At 39.3% G+C, this 21,771-nt stretch overlaps 1 protein-coding gene across 4 annotated transcripts in view; it reads left to right on the top strand.

Annotated features, from left to right (window-relative positions):
- The window catches only part of INPP4B (inositol polyphosphate-4-phosphatase type II B), a 328,856-nt gene that overhangs the window by 108,190 nt on the left and 198,895 nt on the right, over nucleotides 1-21,771 (top strand). For all 4 annotated transcript variants that reach the window (XM_076337143.1, XM_076337145.1, XM_076337141.1 and 1 more), the window contains exons 4-5: nucleotides 9,669-9,753; nucleotides 20,475-20,699. In XM_076337143.1, coding sequence (XP_076193258.1) covers nucleotides 9,669-9,753; nucleotides 20,475-20,699 — 310 coding nt within the window. The remainder of the gene's footprint in view (nucleotides 1-9,668; nucleotides 9,754-20,474; nucleotides 20,700-21,771) is intronic.

The following is a 21,771-nucleotide window of genomic DNA, read 5'->3' on the forward strand; positions in this document are numbered from 1 at the left end:
GGTTTTCTGATGGGGAGAGTCACTGTAAAAGAAAATGATAATTTTTTATTTATCTTCAATAATAAAGATACAAAGCTGTTACTGATTGCTCTATTCAACGCTGTCTGTGTTTATGTGCATTGGTAACACATTATCCAAAAGTACAGAGCCTTCATCAGAGCTGCTGATAGCTTGACCCACTTGTAGTGGTATGTCTTCATAAAGTTCTAGATAGCTTGTTTTCTTAAATTGATATATTTTGACCATCAGACAGAGACTGGCAGAAGAAACAGTCTTAGCCTATATCTTGAAGTGTGAATTATGCGGAAGTGTTCTTATTTCAGGCTCATGATTCACAAGAGCAGTCAAGTAACACAGAGGTAAGAAAGTTTGGATGGAGTTCATTGCATGACTGCCACTCATGTGACCCAAATTCAGAATAAAGAGCAGGTAATAAAGCCACAAGACACTGCTTTTTTGACTTAATTAGGGAAAATAATAATTTAATTAAATTCTGGCAATTGAAGGATGATTGCTTTACAGTGGGGGGTATAAGTTACCAATTAAAATTACTCCAAGAAAATATTTCCCCTTCTCCATTTCCTTTTTCTTTATTTTGTCTATCAATTTGGATCATCTCTTGTTTAAACACTTTCTGACCAATAGGTACCCTGTTGTGGAATTAAATCAGTATTAAACATCTGAACTGTGAAAAGCTTTCAAATCTGTGAGGAAAACGTGAACTAGCTTAGGTAAAGGAAACTGTGATCTCCAGAACTCGCACTGTCTGAAACATCCCTTTCATGTGCTTGTGTGGAGCATTGTGCAGGGTTTCCTTTAGTTGAAAATCATCTATACCCAACAGAGTGGAGAGGGGTCATAGTGCCCCACAATTTCTGAATTTCTTCACATCAGGATGCATTGGTCAGGGACATGGTGCAACTCTGTCCCCTCCCTGATACAGTTTAGTGGCCAAAATTCTCTAGCTTTTCAGCAAGCAATTTCAGAAACACGAAGACCTTATGCTACCCTAATTTAGCTGGAACTGCTAGGGAGTCAAGGAAGTTGTTATGGCTGTGGGCTAAATGTGTTATACCCAGCACGCACTCCTTTCCCTCCTCTCTTCCTTACTCATGAACTCTCTGCATCACCCTTCCGGGTCTGTCATATTTTGGGGACTGCCAACAGCAACTGTTTCTGCTTTCTAGGAGTTTTTTTAGACACTCTTGTGGCAAAATTAATTTCAGCGTGGGTTTAATAGCATGGGACTCAGTGCAACCCAGAAGAGGTGTTTGTTTCTCATCATCTTTATTGCAGGGGCTGCACAGCCCATGTTTGTACCCTGTGTCAGGGGACCATTGTTCCCAGTTGTCTACTCAGCTCCTGGGGTTTTGTCCACTTCCTTCTTACTTGCATACTGAAACATACTCATATTCATGACAGTGGTCTTCCCTCCACCCCCCCATCGCAAGCAGGACTTTGTATTGCCTATTGGTCCCATTCCAGTGGTTCCCTGGTGCCCTCATTCTGGAAGTCCTGCGTCACGTTTGTTGTTCTTAATACCAAGGGGAATATCGTAGCAACGGGGTGCAATAATTATCATCATACCCTGGTTCTTCAATCCTTTGGCAATGAGAGCTGGTAAAATCTTGCTCAGCAGTGTTTGCCAGAGGAATAACAGATCTATACATGCGTCCCCTTTCCACTGAGGTCAATTTGGGCCTGGCTACTGGTGCTTGAAATGCTTCTATTTTTGCACTTTCTCACATGTTAAAATCAAATAGCCAGAACTGTTCTAGCGTTAAACATGATGTTCCTTTTAACTGGGGCTTGCCAGCACAATATTGTTTGGGATGAAATTGGTGCTGAATTGAAATGACCAAATAAAGCTTGTTAACTGTTCAGGTAGGACTTTTGTTCTTATGTAGGGAGTGCAATGAGTACATGCATTGATTTTTTTTTTTTTTTTAAACTTTTTTTTAATAGCTTACTCACAACTGGAAATTGTTACTTAAAAGGAAATCATAAGTTTATTGGCAGCCAACGTATTTTATGCATCCTAAGTATCAAGAGAAACTCGTCATCTGTTGTTAGTCAACTGTATCAAAACCAGTAAAATATTTATTTTCTCGAACACTTCAGTGAAATCTCTTTTTCTTCCTCTAGCAGAAAATAAAATTGCATTCTTCTGAAATCTTTCTGCAAGCTAGATTTTTACCCTGCAGAGGTACGTAGACCTCCCTGCGTCAATGAGGCACAATGAACTTCACAGAGAATTTGTCCCCAAGGAGTGGCTGGTGGTCTTCCCATCGTTCTCACTGCTTGGGCTTCCTGAAGGAAGGGGGTAATTTATATAATCAGTTATTTAATCTAAACCTTTTTTAATGCAAGAGATGTAAGCTCCTGTGACCCAAATTAACTTCAGCAAGGAAACTTTGGTTGCATCTCTTTCACAAGGGTGGCATTACCACCTCAAGATTTATAGAAGTTATGGCCCTGAAAAATTAGGAGTTTAGCTTAAAAATCATGCACATCTTTTTAAAAAGCAACAAAAAGATCTCTAGAAACCTTGTGTTTAGGGTGCTTGGGGTGTGGTTTTATTGTGTGTTGTGAGGGTTTTTTGTTTGGTTTGTGTGGGTTTTTTTGTTTGTTTGTTTGGTGGTGGTTTTTTTTTTTTCCTACTTTTCCCCTTCAGCAGGAAGCCTGAGATTTAGAATAAAAGCTTGTGATACTGTGGCTCCAGGAACTGAGAGTTACTGAAAGTTATGCCAGATGTTGTGAGACTTGCAATAAAATGGTAAAAATGGTAAGAATTCTTACCAGTAGAAGGAAACATCCTTCACTGTCCACTTTTAAATATCCAAAGATAATGCATTTTACAAACACAATTCTTGTAGCAATAATGTTTTTGTATTCTGCCTTCCTTACTTCCCTGGTACTGCTGAAACTGGTAAAAGCTGTAATTAAGCTGTCATACCTAATTTTAAAATACAGTTAACACTTAATCCTTATTTTAAGCTATTTTTGAAGTAAAAAGCCAATATATTGGGAACTGAGCCAGAGATTAATAACACTTTTTTTAAATGTCAGCCAAAAAGTGTAGAACAAAGGGGGAGAATTTTTTAAAAATGTGTGTTATCCGAGGTATGTATTGTGATACAGCACTGGAGTCTTGCACCAAAATATAACTTTGAAAAACTTAACTAATTCATATCTGAACTGTATATAATTAACTTTTTGGGTAGGAAGGGTAATTTGAGATGGTTTCAAGCTGTGTTTAGAATGTAGAAAGTGTTTAATTTTCATTTTTTAATTATGCTCGTGCATAATAAACTGAGTGAATGTGGGGTGTGAATTAAGAAAATGTGTATTTGTACATTATTATTATTACTACTAATGCATTTTGAAACTGAAAAGACAATTACTATTGGTTAGGTATTCACATTTGGTAAAGGTAATAGTCTATTAAAAGTACTTGTCTGTTCTGCAGGATTTGTTCAGTGACGTAAGTCAACAACGTTTTCCAGAGTGAATGCAGATTAGCGGTATTATATTGTCAGCATGAAGTTGGTATCTGGTAGGATTGCATGATGGATTAATCACAGGGGGTAGAGCATTTTTTGAAAAAGATGATTTGAGTTTCTTTCAGTGAGCTGACAGTTGTAAAAGTGGTTGCAATGAACTACCAGGTTACAGCCCGTCTGGAATAATTGAAGCACCTCATCAGGCGCCCAGGAAGCATATTCTTCCTTACGCAGCTTGGGTTGTAGGCTTTGCGATACTTAAGAGACACAGGGTGGGAATATTAATATGGCAGAAGAATATATAATATTAAAGGAGATTTCAGACTGTTGAATGCTGCCTGCCAACATTTAAAGGGGTGTTTTTAATTCTGCAAATTATATGCTTGCGTATGTCATGCAGTCATTTGTTAATACCTCAAAATTAGAACAGTGTATTTTGATCTACTTGGTAATGGACATATTGCTGTAGAAATATGTTGTACCTGCCTACGTTTTAAGACTATTAGCTTTTTTCGTTTGTGAATGAAATTACCCTGACAAATCCTGTTGCTTTTTTCTTGTTCATATATATAAAAAAGCTGTGCTTTAACTGCAGAGTGATGAACCTTATCTGTGCTAACACTGAAATAGGAAATATAGGTGGTAATGTTTATAGCGTAGTCGAAAACACGACCTGAGCACAGGCATACATTATTGAGCTAGTATCAATCTGACTAGCTCATTTGCCAGTACCGGTCAAGTTGTAAAAACTCAGGATCGTAGGCAAGCTGTACAGCTTGTGCCATTTTTAATGCCATTAGGGCTTTGCTGCTATTGGTGTCAGAGCTAGTTAGGTTAACACTAGGCTATCGTTAATACCGTTATATGTTGCGTATGTGTCGCAGACCTTTGGTCGCACCGTAGGCATGCCAAGAGATAGCGGCCATATCATCACGCCAATTCACTGTCTTCTAGCTCTCCTCCTGGAAAGCCAGCCTTTGGTAGGAGTCTGAGGTTTTCTGAGCCAGGTTTACACAGTCAGGATGTAGGTACATAGTGGAACTAAGGAAGGGTCCCTAATGAGGCGTAGGCGCTTCACTTTGCTTTCCATTCTTGCAAGTTAGGCACTTAGCCTTGTGTATCACTGAAAGTGGCCTTGTAGGTGCCCAAATACCTGGTGTTTCAGGTTTCCTCAGTCACCAGCTTTTCCTCTAAGGCTTCCAGTGAAGGCATCAGATACATCTTCTAATAAGTGGTGGACAGTGACTTTGCAGCTTGGGGGAGAGATGATACGTGTTCAAAATAATTTGATAAACTTCACCTGCTGCTACCAGTCCTTTCAGGCAAACTCCTTTATTGCAAATATTTTCTTTAATAGCAAGCAAGAACTGAAACCAATTCTCATAATTCAAGTTTTGAAATTATTTTCATTTTTTTGTTCCCTACCATAGTCTTTTGTGTTACTTCTGTGTGACTATATAATTTTGTCCATTTTAGTTATGTTTTGTTGCCTTTCCGTAAAATTTCAGTCTTTAACTTGTTTTTATCATAGGAATACTTATAAATACAGGCAGAAAAATAACTGATTTGAAAAGCATGATAAGTAGATTAGTGTATAGCATCCCTACTTTATAAGGCTTTCGACTGAATTTTTTCAAGTTTGCAAAAATAAGCTTTTAAAAAAATGAACTGTGAAATTCACACACACACCACACACACCACCACCACCACCCCCTGGCCCCGGTTGATTCTGGAGGCTTTTTATGTCTTATTAGAAGACTTTTTACTTTCTGTAGTGTTTGTTTTTTCTACAATGCTATAGCTTTACTTTTTTACTTACTGTTTTAACACAGGGGAATTGCTTGGAATGTCACTTCTAATTTTAACTGTCAGTTTAGTTCTCAACTTGATATAGCTTAACAGTAGATTCCCCACCCCCACCTCCACCCCCCCCCCCAGCAACAAATCTCCTATTGTAAAAACCCTTTCATAATGACACAGTTCCTCTCCCCCCACAATGGTACATCGTCAGATCTACAGGAATGCAAAAATAGCTCAAACATGCCATTTTATCTGACAGTTTTAAAAGTTTCTCAGGGCTTTCATTTTTTGAAAGCTTTTTTTTTCTCCTCAGTCCAAAGAAAAATGGCAGGCTGGAGTCTGCAATAACGTAGTTACAAATTCCAGTTACAACGTAAGTTACAAATTCAGTGTAGATAGTTAGAAAGAACTGAAAAAGGTGTACCAATGTAGTTTCAAATACTGTGTGCTTCCTTCACTGCTGTAGGATGTGGTTTTGGTTCTTAAGTTTTCTAACTGCAAAAATGCTATGTTTTACTCTAGCAGAAACCTTCTCTATGCAATGTATACTTCAGATTGCTCGTGAATCTGGAGCTAGGTACTTGAATGATGATTGCCAGTTTAATATCATTAAGCTTCCTTTACATTAAAAGGAGTTGTGTACAGTTATGTAGGTATGAATATGCAGTTAGCAGACACCTGCTCATGTGTTTTGGTATGACTATCTCTTATTTTGGTTTTAGGCATGGACCCCACAGAAACAGGGATGTCTTCACTACTCTGATTTGAAACTCATAACAGTTAGAGTAGGCAGTAGTGAATTTAGTAGTACAGTAGTACTTTGGATTTACAACAGCATACTGATAGCAAAGCTTGGCCAATCATTTGGCAAAGTGAATTGAAGGGGTTTCTGCTAATTCTAGGTTTTGGGCACTCTTCTACTTTAGCAGTTTTACTAGGATATTTAAGTTAGATTTATGAATCATTTAATTTCCTCCTCAAATCAGTGTTTTAAAACAATTTCCTGATCGGGGGGTGGTGGGGTGCCTGTAGACTTTGTCAGTATTTTAGGAAAATTCAAGGCTTAGTTGCTGTTTGGCATTTGGATTGATCCAGTAAAATTTTTATAACAATTATCCAAAATTACCAATGGTAGGAAGAAAAAACCCAATATATTGGATTGTAACACATTACTACAGATCTGATTTTGATCCTATTTGCCATGCATAAAGACCAGATTATTAGAAGTTACCCTTTTATTAAAATCAAACCTAGAAAAATAAAATAATAACTAGTGCAAATAAGCTCATATTATGCATTTAAAGTAAGAGAGAAATTTTGGATCTCTTCAGATACTGAAAAACAAAGCTGATCTCTATCATAATTTCTTGTTAGCTTTGTGTGTGACGGACAGAGCGTAGCTCATCTAAATGATGAAAAGTCTGCAATAATAGTAATTCTGAAGGTCTTTTTCTTCATTTTTGTGTCAGGATGTGGGAGATGTTTTGCAGCAACATGTACTTTCTTTCCTGGCAGCCTTATGCTTTTTCATCTTTTTTTCTTGTTTCCCTTCTTGTTCCCTCTCACATACAGAAAAAGTAAATGCATATTCTCTGATCACTGTACTTATTGCGTATCTTGGAAAAGCATTCAGATTCATTTGAAGTTGCAGCATTGTTTCATTCCAGCTTCCACTGGTGTAGGGAGTGGAGTCACTTGTCTCTAAAGCGGCTCTTGTGCTGCAGCATCTGCTGTCTTAAAATGCAGAAAGCTTGAAATACTCTGAACCATCCTCTGTTGTGTTTGTAGTTACTGTTGTATGTCACCTGCATTGTGAGACAAACCTTACGAATACAAATTCTTGTTAATTATTTGACAGTTATTTTTTGCTAACCTCTTGCCAATTTGTTTGTATTATACGTATGCCTTTCATATACAAATCCCAACATCAAGTCTTTAAGTCTTGGCAACTATAGCAAACGACATGGAAGCTGTGATTCTTCATTCCTGGCCTTTCCGAACACCTGACTTGTCTGAAAGCCACGCAACAGGGAGTTGCTTCTCTTTATATATTGACAGGCTTCCACTTAGCGCAGATACATGTTCTGGAGGAAATGTTAAGTCTAGGGAGTTGTCACGTTTGCATGTTTCATCTGTGGGGCATGAATATCAGCAGAGGAACCATTTTCTGTAGGGATGAAAAGGGGAAAAGCTGTTAGTCGATTGACTTTTTTTTTTTTTTTTGGGGGGGACAGAGACTGGATAGGAGTCTTTCATGGACTCACAGCTGAGTGTTAAATTGTCTCAGACCTTCGTTATCTTCTGAAATAAACCCCTTCTTTTGGTCATGTCTCTTCTGAAAGACTCCTTCTGAAAGGCTCTTGAAGGAATAAGGCTGCATTATCCACTTTTCAAGTGAGGGTTATCTGGGAGACTATATTGGTGTTGACATCTTGCTTAAAAATCTAAAGAATTAAAATAGTTATCAGCATCACTGCAGTGCAGAACTCTTCCTAATTAGTCTGCTGTTTGATTTTTGAACTATTATTGCCTATTTTCCCAAGCTGTTGCTCATAAAGACTTCTTGTATTTTACTTTCCCTGGTAGAACCTCAAAGAATGTCTCACTTGATAGCACCTGAGAATTGCCTCTGGGTTACCATGTATGCTCGACTTGCTGGATTCTATAAATAAAAAAGTTCCCAGCGTGGAACTTGTATTTCTCCCAAAACTCACTGCACTGTTTCACTACTTTCTCCTTTTTTTTAACATATTTTTTTAAACAAACAATTAGCTGTTTTTTCAGTCTACAGGACAATACATCCATTTTAGACCAGCCCAACCTGAATAATATTTCAAAGTAGTCAATGTACAAGTGGCTTCTAGATAAGTCTGCTTTTTCTTAGTCTATTAAACCTTCTCTCTTGACTTCTGGCATATTTCAATATAACATCACGTGCTTTTTCCCTGCTCCTATGTTTTATTTTAACCTTTTGTCACCTTTGGATGTTGATTTGTGCTTTGATAATTGGGTTTGGAGTATTCATTTAACAAGTGGGAGGGAGGGAATAAATATAGATTTTTCTCAAGGAAATCCTTGTTAGACTTTCTGAAATGTTACCTGTTTGTTACTCGTCAGTCTTACTGTAGTCTTACAGTCTTACTGTATTAAACTTTCACTTTTTTGCTCATGAAAGACAATAGTATTACTAGGGAAGTAAAGGGTATTTTTGTGAGAAAATGCAGGATCAAGCCATCCATTTAAAAATGAACATGAAACTCCTGGCAAAAAGTTTGAGTCTGATTCTGGCAGGCCAAATAACACAGTATAACTGCAGAGAAAGCAGTAGACAAGAAAACTTGTGTATATTAGGCAGCTGTTATAAATATGAACTTTTTTATGAAGTCATTCATTAAGTGTCAAATATGTGGAACTAAAGTTCAGGCTTTTGGTAAAATTGGTCTGCAATATGAAAAACTTTTCATCTTTAGGATCACTTGGAATAAAGAAGTACCTGAGGAAGGAATGTTAAAATAAGGATTTACATTAAACCCTGCAGAATCTCACTGAAGTAGAGAATGAGTTGCGTGACATTCATGATGGGAGCCTGCAATAAGAAAGTGTATGGGTGCATGTTTGAAGAGTTATTTGTTACCAGATGTTAGGGATAAAAAATGGATAATAAAATTTTTAAGGGAAAAAAGATTAATTATGAGGGAGTGATTGATAGCTTCACTCCTCTGAAAAATGAGTCACACTTACTAAACTAGAAGGTGAGTCTGCATCTTCTCTGCAGAGCACTCACAAAAATGATAGTGGTAACTTGTATCATATTGCACTCTGCAATAGGTCCATATCACTTAATGTCATTTGAATCGCATAGCCAGAGACAACATCCAAAGTTTCAAGTGATGATAAAGAAATCCCTTTTAAATAAAAATTGAAGAGAAGTGCCTACAGTAAAATTGCATGTTATTTTGTTCGCTTGAAAGTATCCTACTGTCTGAATAGAATCTGTCATTTGATTCAGCCTTATTAGTAAATATGGAAGTTGGAATAAGCTGGGCTTGCCTGATTTGCTTAGGAATGAGGTGGCACCTAAACTTTTGAATACCTACAATATGAAAAAAACACCTAACTGCTGAGTTCCTTTTTTGTTAGTTTCCTGCGTGGTCTTTTCTAATAGTTTATTCCCATTATAGCTCGTTGAGCTGAAGAAGGATGGCACAGATCAGTAAATAAAGAATGCCTGTATCCATCTGCCTAGTGACTATTATGCTTTGTTGTCTTTATATCTACACGTTGCGTTGGCTGTAAAGAGCTGAACAGAAGGACTTCCCAGTCAGGTTCGAAATCCTAACGTTTTGTCATCTTAATGTCTCACAGAGTTCTGAAGCCTCTGAAGTGCTAATCCTGGAGCGCTGCTGGATTGTGGAGTTCAGGAGTAAAACAGGTGTTTCAATAGTTCTCAGTAAGTAAGACACAGCTCAGTATGCTCAGTGTGAATTTTTTTATTTCTGTCAACAAAAATGACAACAAAAAAACCCCCACCCAGACATTGAAACTTTGCTAAAAACTAGTAAAACTAGCTACAGGGGAAAAAAGGTTATGCTGCATTTGTGGGCTTGATGGCCAGCTTTACGTTTAGTAGAAGCTCCTACTTTTTTTTTTTTTTTTTTTTCTCCTTAATACTCACCAAAATCTCCAGTCTACTTCAAGGAAAATGTTGCATTAGTTATGCGAACTTTTGTCCTCACCTGCAGAAGTGATTCTTAGTGTTTGGTCACAAACAAGCGATAGGACGAGAGGAAATGGCCTCAAGTTGCGGCAGGGGAGGTTTAGATTGGATGTAAGGAAAAATTTCTTTACTGAAAGAGTGGTGAAACATTGGAACAGGCTGCCCAGGGAAGTGGTGGAGTCCCCATCCCTGGAGGTTTTTAAAAGACGTGTAGATGAGGCGCTTAGGGACATGGTTTAGTGGGCATGGTGGTGTTGGGTTCACGGTTGGACTCGATGATCTTAAAGGTCTTTTCCAACCTCAATGATTCTATGGTCACGTTTGAGAAGGCAGTGACTTAAAATGTATTCATTGTGGGTTTTATCCTTTTCTGGGTAGTATTCTGGGGAATATCTCAAATATCTCAAATCCTGCATCTTTAGTAGTGGAATTAAATTTTATGTCTTGTACCTGATGTTGAGGCACTGCATCAAAAAAGACTTCTTTCTGGATTTGGAAGCAGCGCTTTGCCTAACTATAACAGCTGAATGATTACCATTGACTCTCAAATTGAGACTTTTCTAATTATGCCCTTATTGATTCCAACTCCCTGATTGGAATCATCAGCTTTAGGAGGTGATGGTGTTACAGTTTGGGTATAAATACCGTCATGTCAGTTTCCTTCTGGTATGTCTTTTACAATACTTGAACATAATGCTGCTGAACTGAACCAAGAATACAGCTGTAATTGCTGACGGGATTCTTTCAGTTAGCTTTGACGCCTGCAAACAGGACAGTTTCTGTGGCAGCAAGACTGGCAGATTTTAAGTCCAAAAGCTGGGGAAGTAGACAACAATGAGTGCCGAGTAAGGACTTCAGACTGCCTATGGAGAAAGAGACTGTGAATATGTGCGGAGGAAGAAATATACTTGCATAGTTAGGAACAGAAATTGCTACCCAAGAGACAGACTTTATAAAACAAAGTTTGAAGGTCAGTACTGTGGTTAGAGGTAAGGGTGGCATTCTGACCTGCCTCTAAAAACATGCTAAAGTGGAAAAGAGGAAGCAGCACAGAAAACTCCAGGTATGCAGAGCCAACAAATGATGATGAGTGGCTGGGGCGCGACCGAAGGAATACAACAGAAGATGGAGGAAGAGACAGACAGACAGGTAGAGGAGAAACAGATTTCAAACTTGGCAATTCTCCTGTGCTGGAGAGCAAGGACAAGAGCCTGGCTGCTGATTTGTTGGATGGGAAAAGAAAAAGAAAGCCAGACTATTATGAGGTATTAGAACAAAACTGAATACAAATGAAGATGATATACTGTGTACTGAGGATAAAATAGCAAACGAAGTGAACTAATAATCCGTGTACTGTAGGAGAGAACAAAATTCAGAAGACCAAAGAGGGGAGAAAAGCAGAACTCGGGAACTAAGAAGAGAGATCTTTGTCAATGGGGGCTTCGATCATGAAAAACTAGCTGCATTGTCACAAGAATATATCTATTGGCCATTGGGAGCCAAAAAAAGCTCTAAAATGTGTATCTGGGACTTTAAAGCATTCAGGTGGAAGCAGGATAGGAGGACGTACCTGCTCACAATGTCAAATTCCTTGTGGAACAGACAGGAGAGCTGTGCCAGAACACAGCAGAAGCTCCAAGGAAGGAGGCGGAGTTGATCTGTGGGATTTAACTTGTGGTGTGGCTGGGAAGGGACACTTTCTTCATCTTGCAAGCTGCAAGGTGAAGAAAATTAGCTGGGGGTTCAACTTGGAACCGTGAGGGGGGTCTTGGACTGAGCTTTTGGCTGATTATCTCCATCTTTCTCTGAGTGGTGGGCTGAATCCTAGGAGACATGAGTAAGAGTGAGAAATGGAGACTACCTGGGGTATCTAAGAAGAGAACGTAACAAAGGGCAGCGGAATAAACATGGAGGGGAAAAAGGACATTTTCATGCAGTATCTAGTGATATTGTGGAGCTGATCATCACCTCAGGGTGGTGTGGGCACTGAAACATAAGGGCATGTTGTGGTTTAACCTCAGCTGGCAACTGAGCACCACACAGCCACTCGCTGACTCCCCCTCCTGCAGTGGGATGGGGGAGAGAATCGGAAGAGTGAAAGTGAGAAAACTCGTGGCTTGAGATAAAAACAGTTTAATAATTGAAACAATAATAATAATAATAATAAAAGAATATACAAAGCAAGTGATGCACGATGCAATTGCTCACCACCCACTGACTGATGCCCAGCCAGTCCCCAAGCAGCCGCCTCCCGGCCAGCTTTCCCCCAGTTTCTATACTGGGCATGACGGCACATGGTATGGAATGTCCCTTTGGCCAGTTGGGGTCAGCTGTCCTGGCTGTGCCCCCTCCCAGCTTCTTGTGCACCTTCTCAGTCGGTAGAGCATGGGAAGCTGAAAAGTCCTTGACTAGTGTAAGCACTGCTTAGCAACAACTAAAACATCGGTGAGTTATCATCAACATTGTTCTCACCCTAAATCCAAAACACAGCACTGTACCAGCTACTAGGAAGAAAATTAACTCTATCCCAGCTGAAACCAGGACAGGGGAGTACAGAAGAGGTCAGGCAGTCTTAGCGGATAATCCTGTCAGTGCTTCAAGTGTAGTGGTCCCAAAGCAGGCTAGCTCAAAAGGTTTCTAAGTGGACCATGAAAGGAAACAGAAGGATTTTTTAGCTGAACGTAGCTCTGTATGTGGCTGGTTGCTTGTGTGCCCTCGTAACATGAACCAGTTGCTATTAGCAGAACAGGTCAGACACTGGTGTGAGATGGATCTGATTGAATGTGGCAGTTCACACGAGTGTGATTCATTCTTGAAATCCCGGAAGGTGTGATAAGAAGAGTATTTCAACCCTCTTGTCCAAAAAGGTCTTAAACCTGGAAACTGCTGCTGTGCACTGAAATGTTTGAGCAATGCAATGTTAACTGCCTTGCCTTGGATTCTCCTTGGGAATGAGCACCGTGTTTGCGCCATCTAGGCTTGCACCTTGTACCATACAGGCAGGCATCGTAGCCTCACCAGACACAGAAATATATAATGTTAGCTACGTAGAGAATAGCTATGTCTCTGCTGGACCTTGGGAACCCTGCTGAAGGTGGTTACTCTGCTGGGTTTACGTGCCCTGGTGCTGGCAGTGGGGGCTGCAGGGCAGCCTCTGTGAGGCTGCCCCGTGCTGGACTCAGCCGGCTCCAAGGGACCCGCTGCAGGGCACGGCTCAGCCCCTCGGCCCTGCTGATGGTGCCTTGGGGAAAGCATATTTCAGAAAGGGTGAAATGCTGCCCAGCAGTGAGGAGCGAGGGGAGGAAAGTGTGAGAAACAGCCCTGCGAGCACCAGAGTGAGAGCAGATGGAGGGGAGGGAGGTGCTCCAGGTGCCCGAGCAGAGATTGCCCTGCAGCTCCTGGAGAAACCCCAGTGGAGTGGGTATTTCCCTGCAGCCTGTGTAGAGACCATGCTGCAGCCGGGGGTAAAGTGTGAGGAGGAATTTTGCATCTCTTTGCAGAAGATGCAAAAAGATGGGCAACCAGGAACAAAAAGTTGTGTTAATGTTGGTAGTTTTTGGTCACTGTTACGTTTCTCTGGAATAGGGCAATTAGAGCTGTGTGGCTAGATGTTTGAACCTGTCCCAAGAGCAATCTGAAGTTGACCACTGTGCTGTATAGAGCCTCGTGTGGGTGAGAGCAAAGAACTCATCTGCCTCCTTTTCTCCGCGTGATGTTGTACAACACAAAATTGGGAATGAACCCAAGAGACACAGGCGCAATGCAATGAAATCAGGTGTGACAGACAGCATTCAAGGACTGCCTTTTCTTCATCTGCACATCTCTTCTGTTTTTCAGGGTAAGAGATTCCTTTAAGACTCTATTAATTGCATTACTGTGTGTGGCCCCTTAGTGAGAACTAGGGAGGTAAGAGCTCTGACATCCAGGTAGGGCTGCTGAGGCATGAGGAGGAAGGGGGGAACAGAGGAAGAAGACAGAGCTTTTGATGCAAGGTCAGTCACCTAAAACATATTGCAGGTTATCAGGCAAAAAAAAGGCCTGCATATAGGAATACCCTTATGACGGCAAGCATTCCCTTTTGCCATTTGTAGTATGTAAGCCACTTAACTTGGAGCTTTTCGTTTCCTTCAGTTGTAGTGGCTTGGAAGGGCAGGTCAGTATCACTCCCTGTTCTAGAGATGGAATAACTGAGGCATATGCTAATGTTACTCTTTCAGACCTAGGCAGAGAATCAAGATCTCTGAATCCTGCCTTTTTTTAAGGTAGACTGATGGTCCAGCCAGCGATGTGGTATACTTCCTTTCAGCAAAAGCAGTCTACTGCTTTGCAAAGGCCGCTCTTAGTACTTTCGGTGAATGCTGCAGTATTTCGGTTCAGTGGTCTTGAGGTACCATTGTGGTATTTAAATATTTGTGTGGTCTGCCTTGCTTCCAGCATAGGTGTGGTATTTATTTAATGAAAGGGGAGAAGCAATGTGGCATGTGTGAAAGCCTGCAGGTATTAAGAGAAACAAAGTATTGTACTGCAGTAGTCAACCTGGGGTATCACGCTATATTAATTTCAAATACCTCAGGCTCTTTGTGAGCTTCTGTGGGGACTTAAATGGAGATTGTAATGGTAACTTATATAAGTTTATTCCAGCATAGCAAAATAAAAAAAAAAAAAACCAACACTGAAGATAAAATATTTCATTAAATTCTTTATCTTTGATTGAAAATTTAACTTCCAAAGGAAGATTAACATAGCATTGTGAGTAACCATGGGATGATTTCATCACTACTAATTTGAACACGAAATGCATGAGCATATAGAATTCAGTCAGCTTTGTGAATTAAAAGCCTCTGATGTCTGTATTAGAAATATCCTGCAGATATAATTTACGTATCAAAGCTTCCATTCTACTTTTGTTACAGCATATGGTGGTTAGCTGTGATGGTGCTTTATATTTTAGAGTGGCAGTGGCTCATTGATATTATCAACCATTTTCCACTGCTGAGGTAGCAACTGAGAATTACTTTTTGCTAGTGTGTGTGGAAAGAGGGAGACCACCTTTAACCTTTTTAAACTCTCTTACTTTGCATATTGGCATAGGAGGAAAAATAGTGATCCTCTAGAAAAGGAGAGGCTGTCATCCTGGACATTGACAATGTGCTTTGAATTTGTTTCTATTTAAATCCTACCAGTAATTTTTTTACCCCGTTCAACACGATCTTATGCTTATAACTCTCGTTAATGAAAATAAAGCAAGCCATAGAGTATCGGTCTTCCTGTCACTTTTACATGTTTAGTAAAATAAAACAATAAAGCCTTCTTAAGAAAAAAATGAAAATTAATAACAAATGGAAAAGCTTTAAAACCAAAGTGGTTTCTCCCTGCCCTTGGAAATGTGTTTGTTTTATTTCATTATTTCCTATTTTAAAAGCCTTTCCATTAAACTGCAGTCTTTTTGAAAGACAAGATTCAACTCCAATAACTGCTATACCTTTTTTGGTGACTCAATTCATTATTTCTGGCTTTACATAAACCCAGGCTTTTGTGTAAGAGATTATGATTAAAGTTACAATCAAGTACACTTTAAAAATTGAGGGACATCATTAAGGGATTTTTAATAAGAAATTTGTTTTCATTTTTAAAACAACTGCAATATCAAAGTACTTGCAGAGAAAAGAGGCAATTGCTATTATTAAATTTAAAAACTTGGGAAATTTAAGTATTATTACAAAATAATGGGAACAAAAAAAAGTTATTTGAGGATGATGGAACTAACACCAAAATACACTTCTGACTTTAGACAGTTGGGTTAGAGTAGAAAGGGCTTTCCAGTGCCACTGGGGATCTCTCAGCTTCTCTTTGTGATGTTTCCTTATTTGACAGCAGTCCTGTTTGAGCAGGGTGGTTGAATTCCTTATTTGAGCTGCAGAAGTCCTATGGGACCATAACTTTCTATGCTGGCTTCTGTGGGAGAAAGTCTTGCTGAGGTCACGCTTCAATTGAGTCTCTGATACCGAAATAAGGAAAAGCAGCAAGGTGGGCAAGCTGCTGGAAGGGCCGCTAAGCACCTGCTGGTGAGGTGTCTCCACTTAAGAAGGTGCCTGAAGCGGTATAGCCACTGGACCACGTTAGCTTTCTGTAATGTCAATGTAAGCGATGTCTCTTTCTGCCCACTTTGCGTGTCAGGGGACGAGAATTCAAGGGTTTGAACGCAGTTATACACTGTGGAAGTTGGGCAGTTTCCACGCTACAAAACTTTCCTTCAAAATGTACAGCAACACCACTGGCCAAGTGGTACTATACGAACTCACATCCAAGTGCTACATCCGCCTGCTGTAGAGCAAACACAGAATGCTCTGCTACAGTCTCTGTTCCCACAGATTTCACCAATGATGCTCGGTGTTAGCTTGCTTTTGCAGCATTATCCAAGTTCCAGTTGCGTTACCCAAGTGTCAGTGCTAACATTTAGAGACACTTAATGTCTTAGAATTAGTAATATTTGGCCTTTTTTTCTTTTCTCTTTTCCCCTCCTGAGGCTAGTAGTTGTGACCATTACTTTATTTTCAACTGGACGGTTCAAAACTGAACTAATGGTGTAGAGAAATGAGAAGAAACACTTTGATAGCTGGGTTATTTATTGCAATTGCAGACTAGCGTTTAATGGCAAATATGAAGAGTATGTCTGACCACACATTTTTAGATTTGCTCTTGTAGTAATGTAAGTAGTATAGTAGCTTTTAAGCACTCTGCTAGGTTCCAGGAAAAAATGAGATATCTTGGGAAAAGCTGAGGACAAAGCTTTGTAAAAATGTTGATTTAGATAGACAGTGATTTCAATTAGATATATACAAATCTATTGTCAGGATAAACACTATCAGGTAACTGTAGGTTACATCAATATCCCAGTGTCTGTTCTCAGAATCTTTCCCTTTCTGTTTTTTGAGTTTATGCAAGCTATCAAAAGGTCCTATGTTGGTTCTTATACCTACCTATAGAACGTAGACCTTCTTTGGTTCAAGACGAAAAAGAGATAAAGATAGAACTATATACCATTTTGCTTTGAATTTAGGGCTAGGAGGTTGAATGTTTGTTTTGCAAAGAAAACCATTGTGTCTAACTGTGTGAATGTCTTCCCTGGGTTTATGCCACTGAACTTGAAACCCCACCAGGGATGTCCAGCACTAAGGTGAAAATTACTGTTCTGCTATTGCAGGTTCCCAAGTAGACAGAAAATTTTCTTAGTATTGTATGTTCTTAAATCTTACATGTTCTCTTATTCAAAAATTACATCATAACAGTAAAACTAGGAATGCATACCAGATAAAGAACTGGTCTTGTTGAAGTTAATAGTAAATGTTCTCAAAAGGTCGGGATTTTTTTCCAACACTAACTCATGTCAGCAATAACAGCACAACAAAGGATGCTTGTGTACTTGTATTTTCTACAGTAACTCCTTAATTGTAAAGTATGAAGTGCTTTTGTCCACCTATGAAATACTCCTGCATTTAGGATGTTTCAATACAAATATAATTCTGCTGATATGTCCGCCACTCATTTGAGGCCTTCATTACAGTTGTGGGTCTGTTAGCTGAAATGAGTCTTTCTGAAAATAAAACTAGGTTTTGTCTCCCTACTGAAACTTGGAATTAAGTGTCTGAGCTTGTTAGGGTTTACTGTATGCAGCTGATTTAAAATAATAGTCGACATAACAATCTGGGAGAGAAGAGCAAAGAGGCAATGATCTTAATTATATAAAGAAACCTGTGTGCTGCTTTATTGCAACAGACATTTTTGCCAATGTGCATTTTGGACATTGTGTTTCTTCTAGTATGTGAACTTGTACATAAACATTACATGCATTGGAACAGTATGGGAAATATATAACTTACCAACTGTTGGATCTGCAGAATAAAACTTTCTACGTTTGCAGTGATGAATATTTTTCAGGTATTTTCATATGCTTTTCAGAATTTAACTTAGCTGTCAGAGTACTCCAAAGATCAAAATATAGCAGACGGTAGTGTTTTGAAGTGATAGTTTAGAATGAATTTCCAGATCTCAAAACTGGCACCTGTTAGATCAGAATACAATGAATTATGCCCGCTCCTACTGCATTTCACTATCCATTTCTGGTTCCGTGCATATTAAGGGTGATTCAGTATGCCTTTTGTGCTTGGCAGTCTGATTTCCACAGCTAAGAGGTAAATATAAATAGCATGATTTCAATTGCAAAACATTGATTTCCTCCCAAAGCAGATGTGTTTTATCTAGCTAGTGGTAGGATGTTTCAAGACAAGATCACTGTTCCTATTTACATTTAAAAATAAAGAGCAAAAAGAAAAGAACACCTTGATATATTTGTATTTTGGTTGTTAAGTGTTGGCTTGTTTGTCTGACAGTCTTTCCTTAGCTAAGGTATCTTGGATATCCAAACTGCTTTTATTAAAATTGTCTGTGCTTTTAAAGGTTGAACTGTATAAGCAGGTGTTTTGCATGCCTGTAAGTTGGGGGTTTTTTTGTTGGTTTTTTTTGTTTTTTTTCCAATTAGAATGACTACTGGTTAATTTTGGTCTTGATGCTGGTTGACTATGTGCCTCTTTTTTTCCTTTCCTTTTTCCACTGGTAGCTCCAAAATACTATGAAATAAAAACAAACCTCTTAATCGTTGAGGTCAGTAGGGAGTAGACCACTGTGCTGTTGCAGGTCTTACCAGAGCAGCAGAAAAGTTACCGGCTCTTCTAATTCCCAGTCTTTTTGAAGGTTACCGCCCTCATGGCTCAGATGCAGTAGCAGATCACACGAGAGCTTACAGCTGAAACTTCAATGTCTCTAAATTAATCTTTGACAAACAGTAGGGCTCAGCTTGTTCAGATTTGGTCACTCGGGTATGTATTGTGTGTAAACAAGGATCTGATGAACATCTGCAGCTCCCTCAGATTTTGAATATTCTTGTCTCAAGAACTGAATACCTTGTTTTCTGACTGAGCCAGGGCTAGAGGCAAGAGTTTGAATCCTTATTAGCACTTCTTAAATTGCCTGTGAAGCCAGAAAGACGTCCCCCAACTTTCTGCTCTTCTTTCCAGTCTTCCCTCATGAATTCTGTAGTCCAACTGGTATGTGAAATCTTATCCAGCGTTCTTAGCAGCAGCTGCAGCCACACATTTAGCTTTCCTTAGATACAACCCCAGACAAAAAACTTGTCCCACCTCTTCCGGGATTTGTGCCAGCACAGTTTTAAGAGGCTTCCAGACTTGAGGTTTGCATCTTTTGTTCCCCCCATAACAATAAAAGCAGAGTTAATTGTAAGTGGCAGATGCTCAGTTTATGAAGTGCAAACGTGTTTAGAGTGACACGTGGGTAAGTGCCCAAGGTTAGATACTCAAGTTAGTAAAAGGGAATTTAAGTTCACTTTGCATTGAAAAAACTTTTCTATGTTATTTGGATTTTTGAACCAAGTATGAAAACATTAAAGTGTTCTGTTTCATCCAGTAATATGACCTGTGACTTATTTAGGTAAAAATGATTTTGATGTCCAACCAAATGCTTCAGTCCTTATTAATATAATAGCACAGGTGTTTTATAGAGTTTTATGTTTCTAAATCAGGTGGTAACTTCTTTTAAAGAAGCGTTGATTTTTCTTTCTTTCCCAGTTTGTTCTTCTCAGTGTGTCACACTAAATGTCACATTGAATTTGTGACTCTGTGAAGCCATCTATACCGCAGAATTTTAAATGCCTAAGAGGTGTTTTTTCTTCCTGTGCTAATCTTAATCAAATGACTGACCCTTGCTGCTTACCTGGATTCCTTGGGAGCTTCAGCTTTTTTTTTCCTCCCTTCTTTCTTTTGTTCTTAGAAAATTTGATCATTAAACAATTAGACTTCAGGCAGAACAGCAAATGACACGCGGATAGTAATGAGGTCAGAAGCTCCCACATACAACCTGTTGAGTCTTCACAGAGGAGCTATGCCATGCTAAATTATCTGCATGTGTTGGTGAGCAGTTCTCTGGCAAGGATGAATGAGAGGCTGAGCATAAAGGAGAGCTCTAACGGAAGAAATGATGGACACATTCATTCTGGTGAATCCCGCTATCTGTCAGAACCATGTCTGCTGCCCCTGCTAAATCAAATCCTTGTTCAAGTTAGCAGCTCTGATAGCTACCTGCTAGGCTACAGAATCTGTGCTAAAAAAGGATTTCCCATTTCAGTTTGATTCAGCCACCCAGTTTAGCAATATGTTTATTACTTTTGGAACCACTCTGTGGATAGACTTAGTACTGCACTGAGTACGAAAGAACTGGGGTTCGATTCAAGAGGTGGGTGGGGTGCTTGGTTCTGTGACGATGAAAAGAAGTGTGTGTGTGTGTGTGTGTGGTGCTTTTAATTGTGTGTGACATCAATATTTTCATGATCTCCCTTTTGAATCAGAGTCACTAAAAACTGTGTTTATGTTTTCTGAGTGCAGAGTTTCAGAGCGGAGAACCGGATCTTTACCTTGAAGCTGCATCAAAGCCAGACTGCGAATCTTGGGCTGTGGCACTGGGACAGGCAAACTCGGAAGGTTTGCGGAATAAAATTCAGCAGCTCCGGAGGCTGATCATGGAAATCAAAGAGGAGAGATCGTCAGATGAAGCACGGCAGTTTCTCCCTTCATCCCAAGTAGACAGTCTAGGAGAGCCACAGTTTACGAGTAAGTGTGTATACTCATTTTATTGAGCAGTACAATAAAAATGGCCTACTCACTGTAGCAGTACAGATAGTGTCACAAACAGGGTACATAATGCAGTTTAACTTGTTGCTTGACAAAGTGCAGTTGTAGAGGAAGTAAACTGATGAAGATTATCTTTAAATATCATTACCTGATATATTTTGATTTATGCAGATAACCTTCAGGGGAACAAATGTGTGATTACTATGTTTCTGACTTTTTCCTCTAATCTGTTTTCTTCATAAGACTTAGAAATTGTTTAGTTAGGAATATTCTTTTCCTCTTTTGTGTCCTACATGAACATATGGACTACTGTTTAAAATAGTCTGATAACTTTGATAAATGTATAAAGTTTTAGCGATACTTAAATTAGTATCACAGATTTGTTCTTTATGATATAAAAGCACTCTGGGGATTTGAAAGCATGTAGCCATATGTTGAGTCATGTTTGGTGCACTGGAGTCCGGGCAGTGTATTTCAGTTGCCCAGTTTCTTAATCAAGTCTGTATCCAGCATATTCATAAAGGTGTTCCAGACCAACATGCTGACTCTGCTAGTGGCAGAATTCAACTCAGAAATTTGTTATAACTCTTTAAAAAAAAAAAAAAACAAAACACCAACCCCCCCCCCCCCCCCAAAAAAAAAACCCCAAACTTATTTGCTATTTCTTACTGACTGAGGCCTTTCTAAGCTCTTCAGCTGTAATTTTTCTTGCACGGACTTGAAAGATTAGCTATAGGAATGAGAACAGTGTGAAACTAGACCTATTCAGCAGCATCAAGTTTTCATGGAGCAAGAACAGCTATAAGTCTTGGTGGGGTTTTTTTTGTGGGTTTGGGTTTTTTTGATTATTTTTAATTTTTAACAAAAATCTTGCGTTCCAGTTCATATACCAACTTGGTCCTTCCCATCTGACCAATTTCTTCAATACTGGCGAATACTTAATAAAGCTCACTGGAGACAATACATAAATGCCAACAAGAGACAGTTTAATTTCTGCAGGGTTCATTGATGCTGTAGTTGTGATCCAATTACTTCCTGCAGAGGGTGAACC

The sequence above is a fragment of the Aptenodytes patagonicus genome, chromosome 4, assembly GCF_965638725.1.
Source record: "Aptenodytes patagonicus chromosome 4, bAptPat1.pri.cur, whole genome shotgun sequence".
NCBI lineage: Eukaryota > Metazoa > Chordata > Aves > Sphenisciformes > Spheniscidae > Aptenodytes > Aptenodytes patagonicus.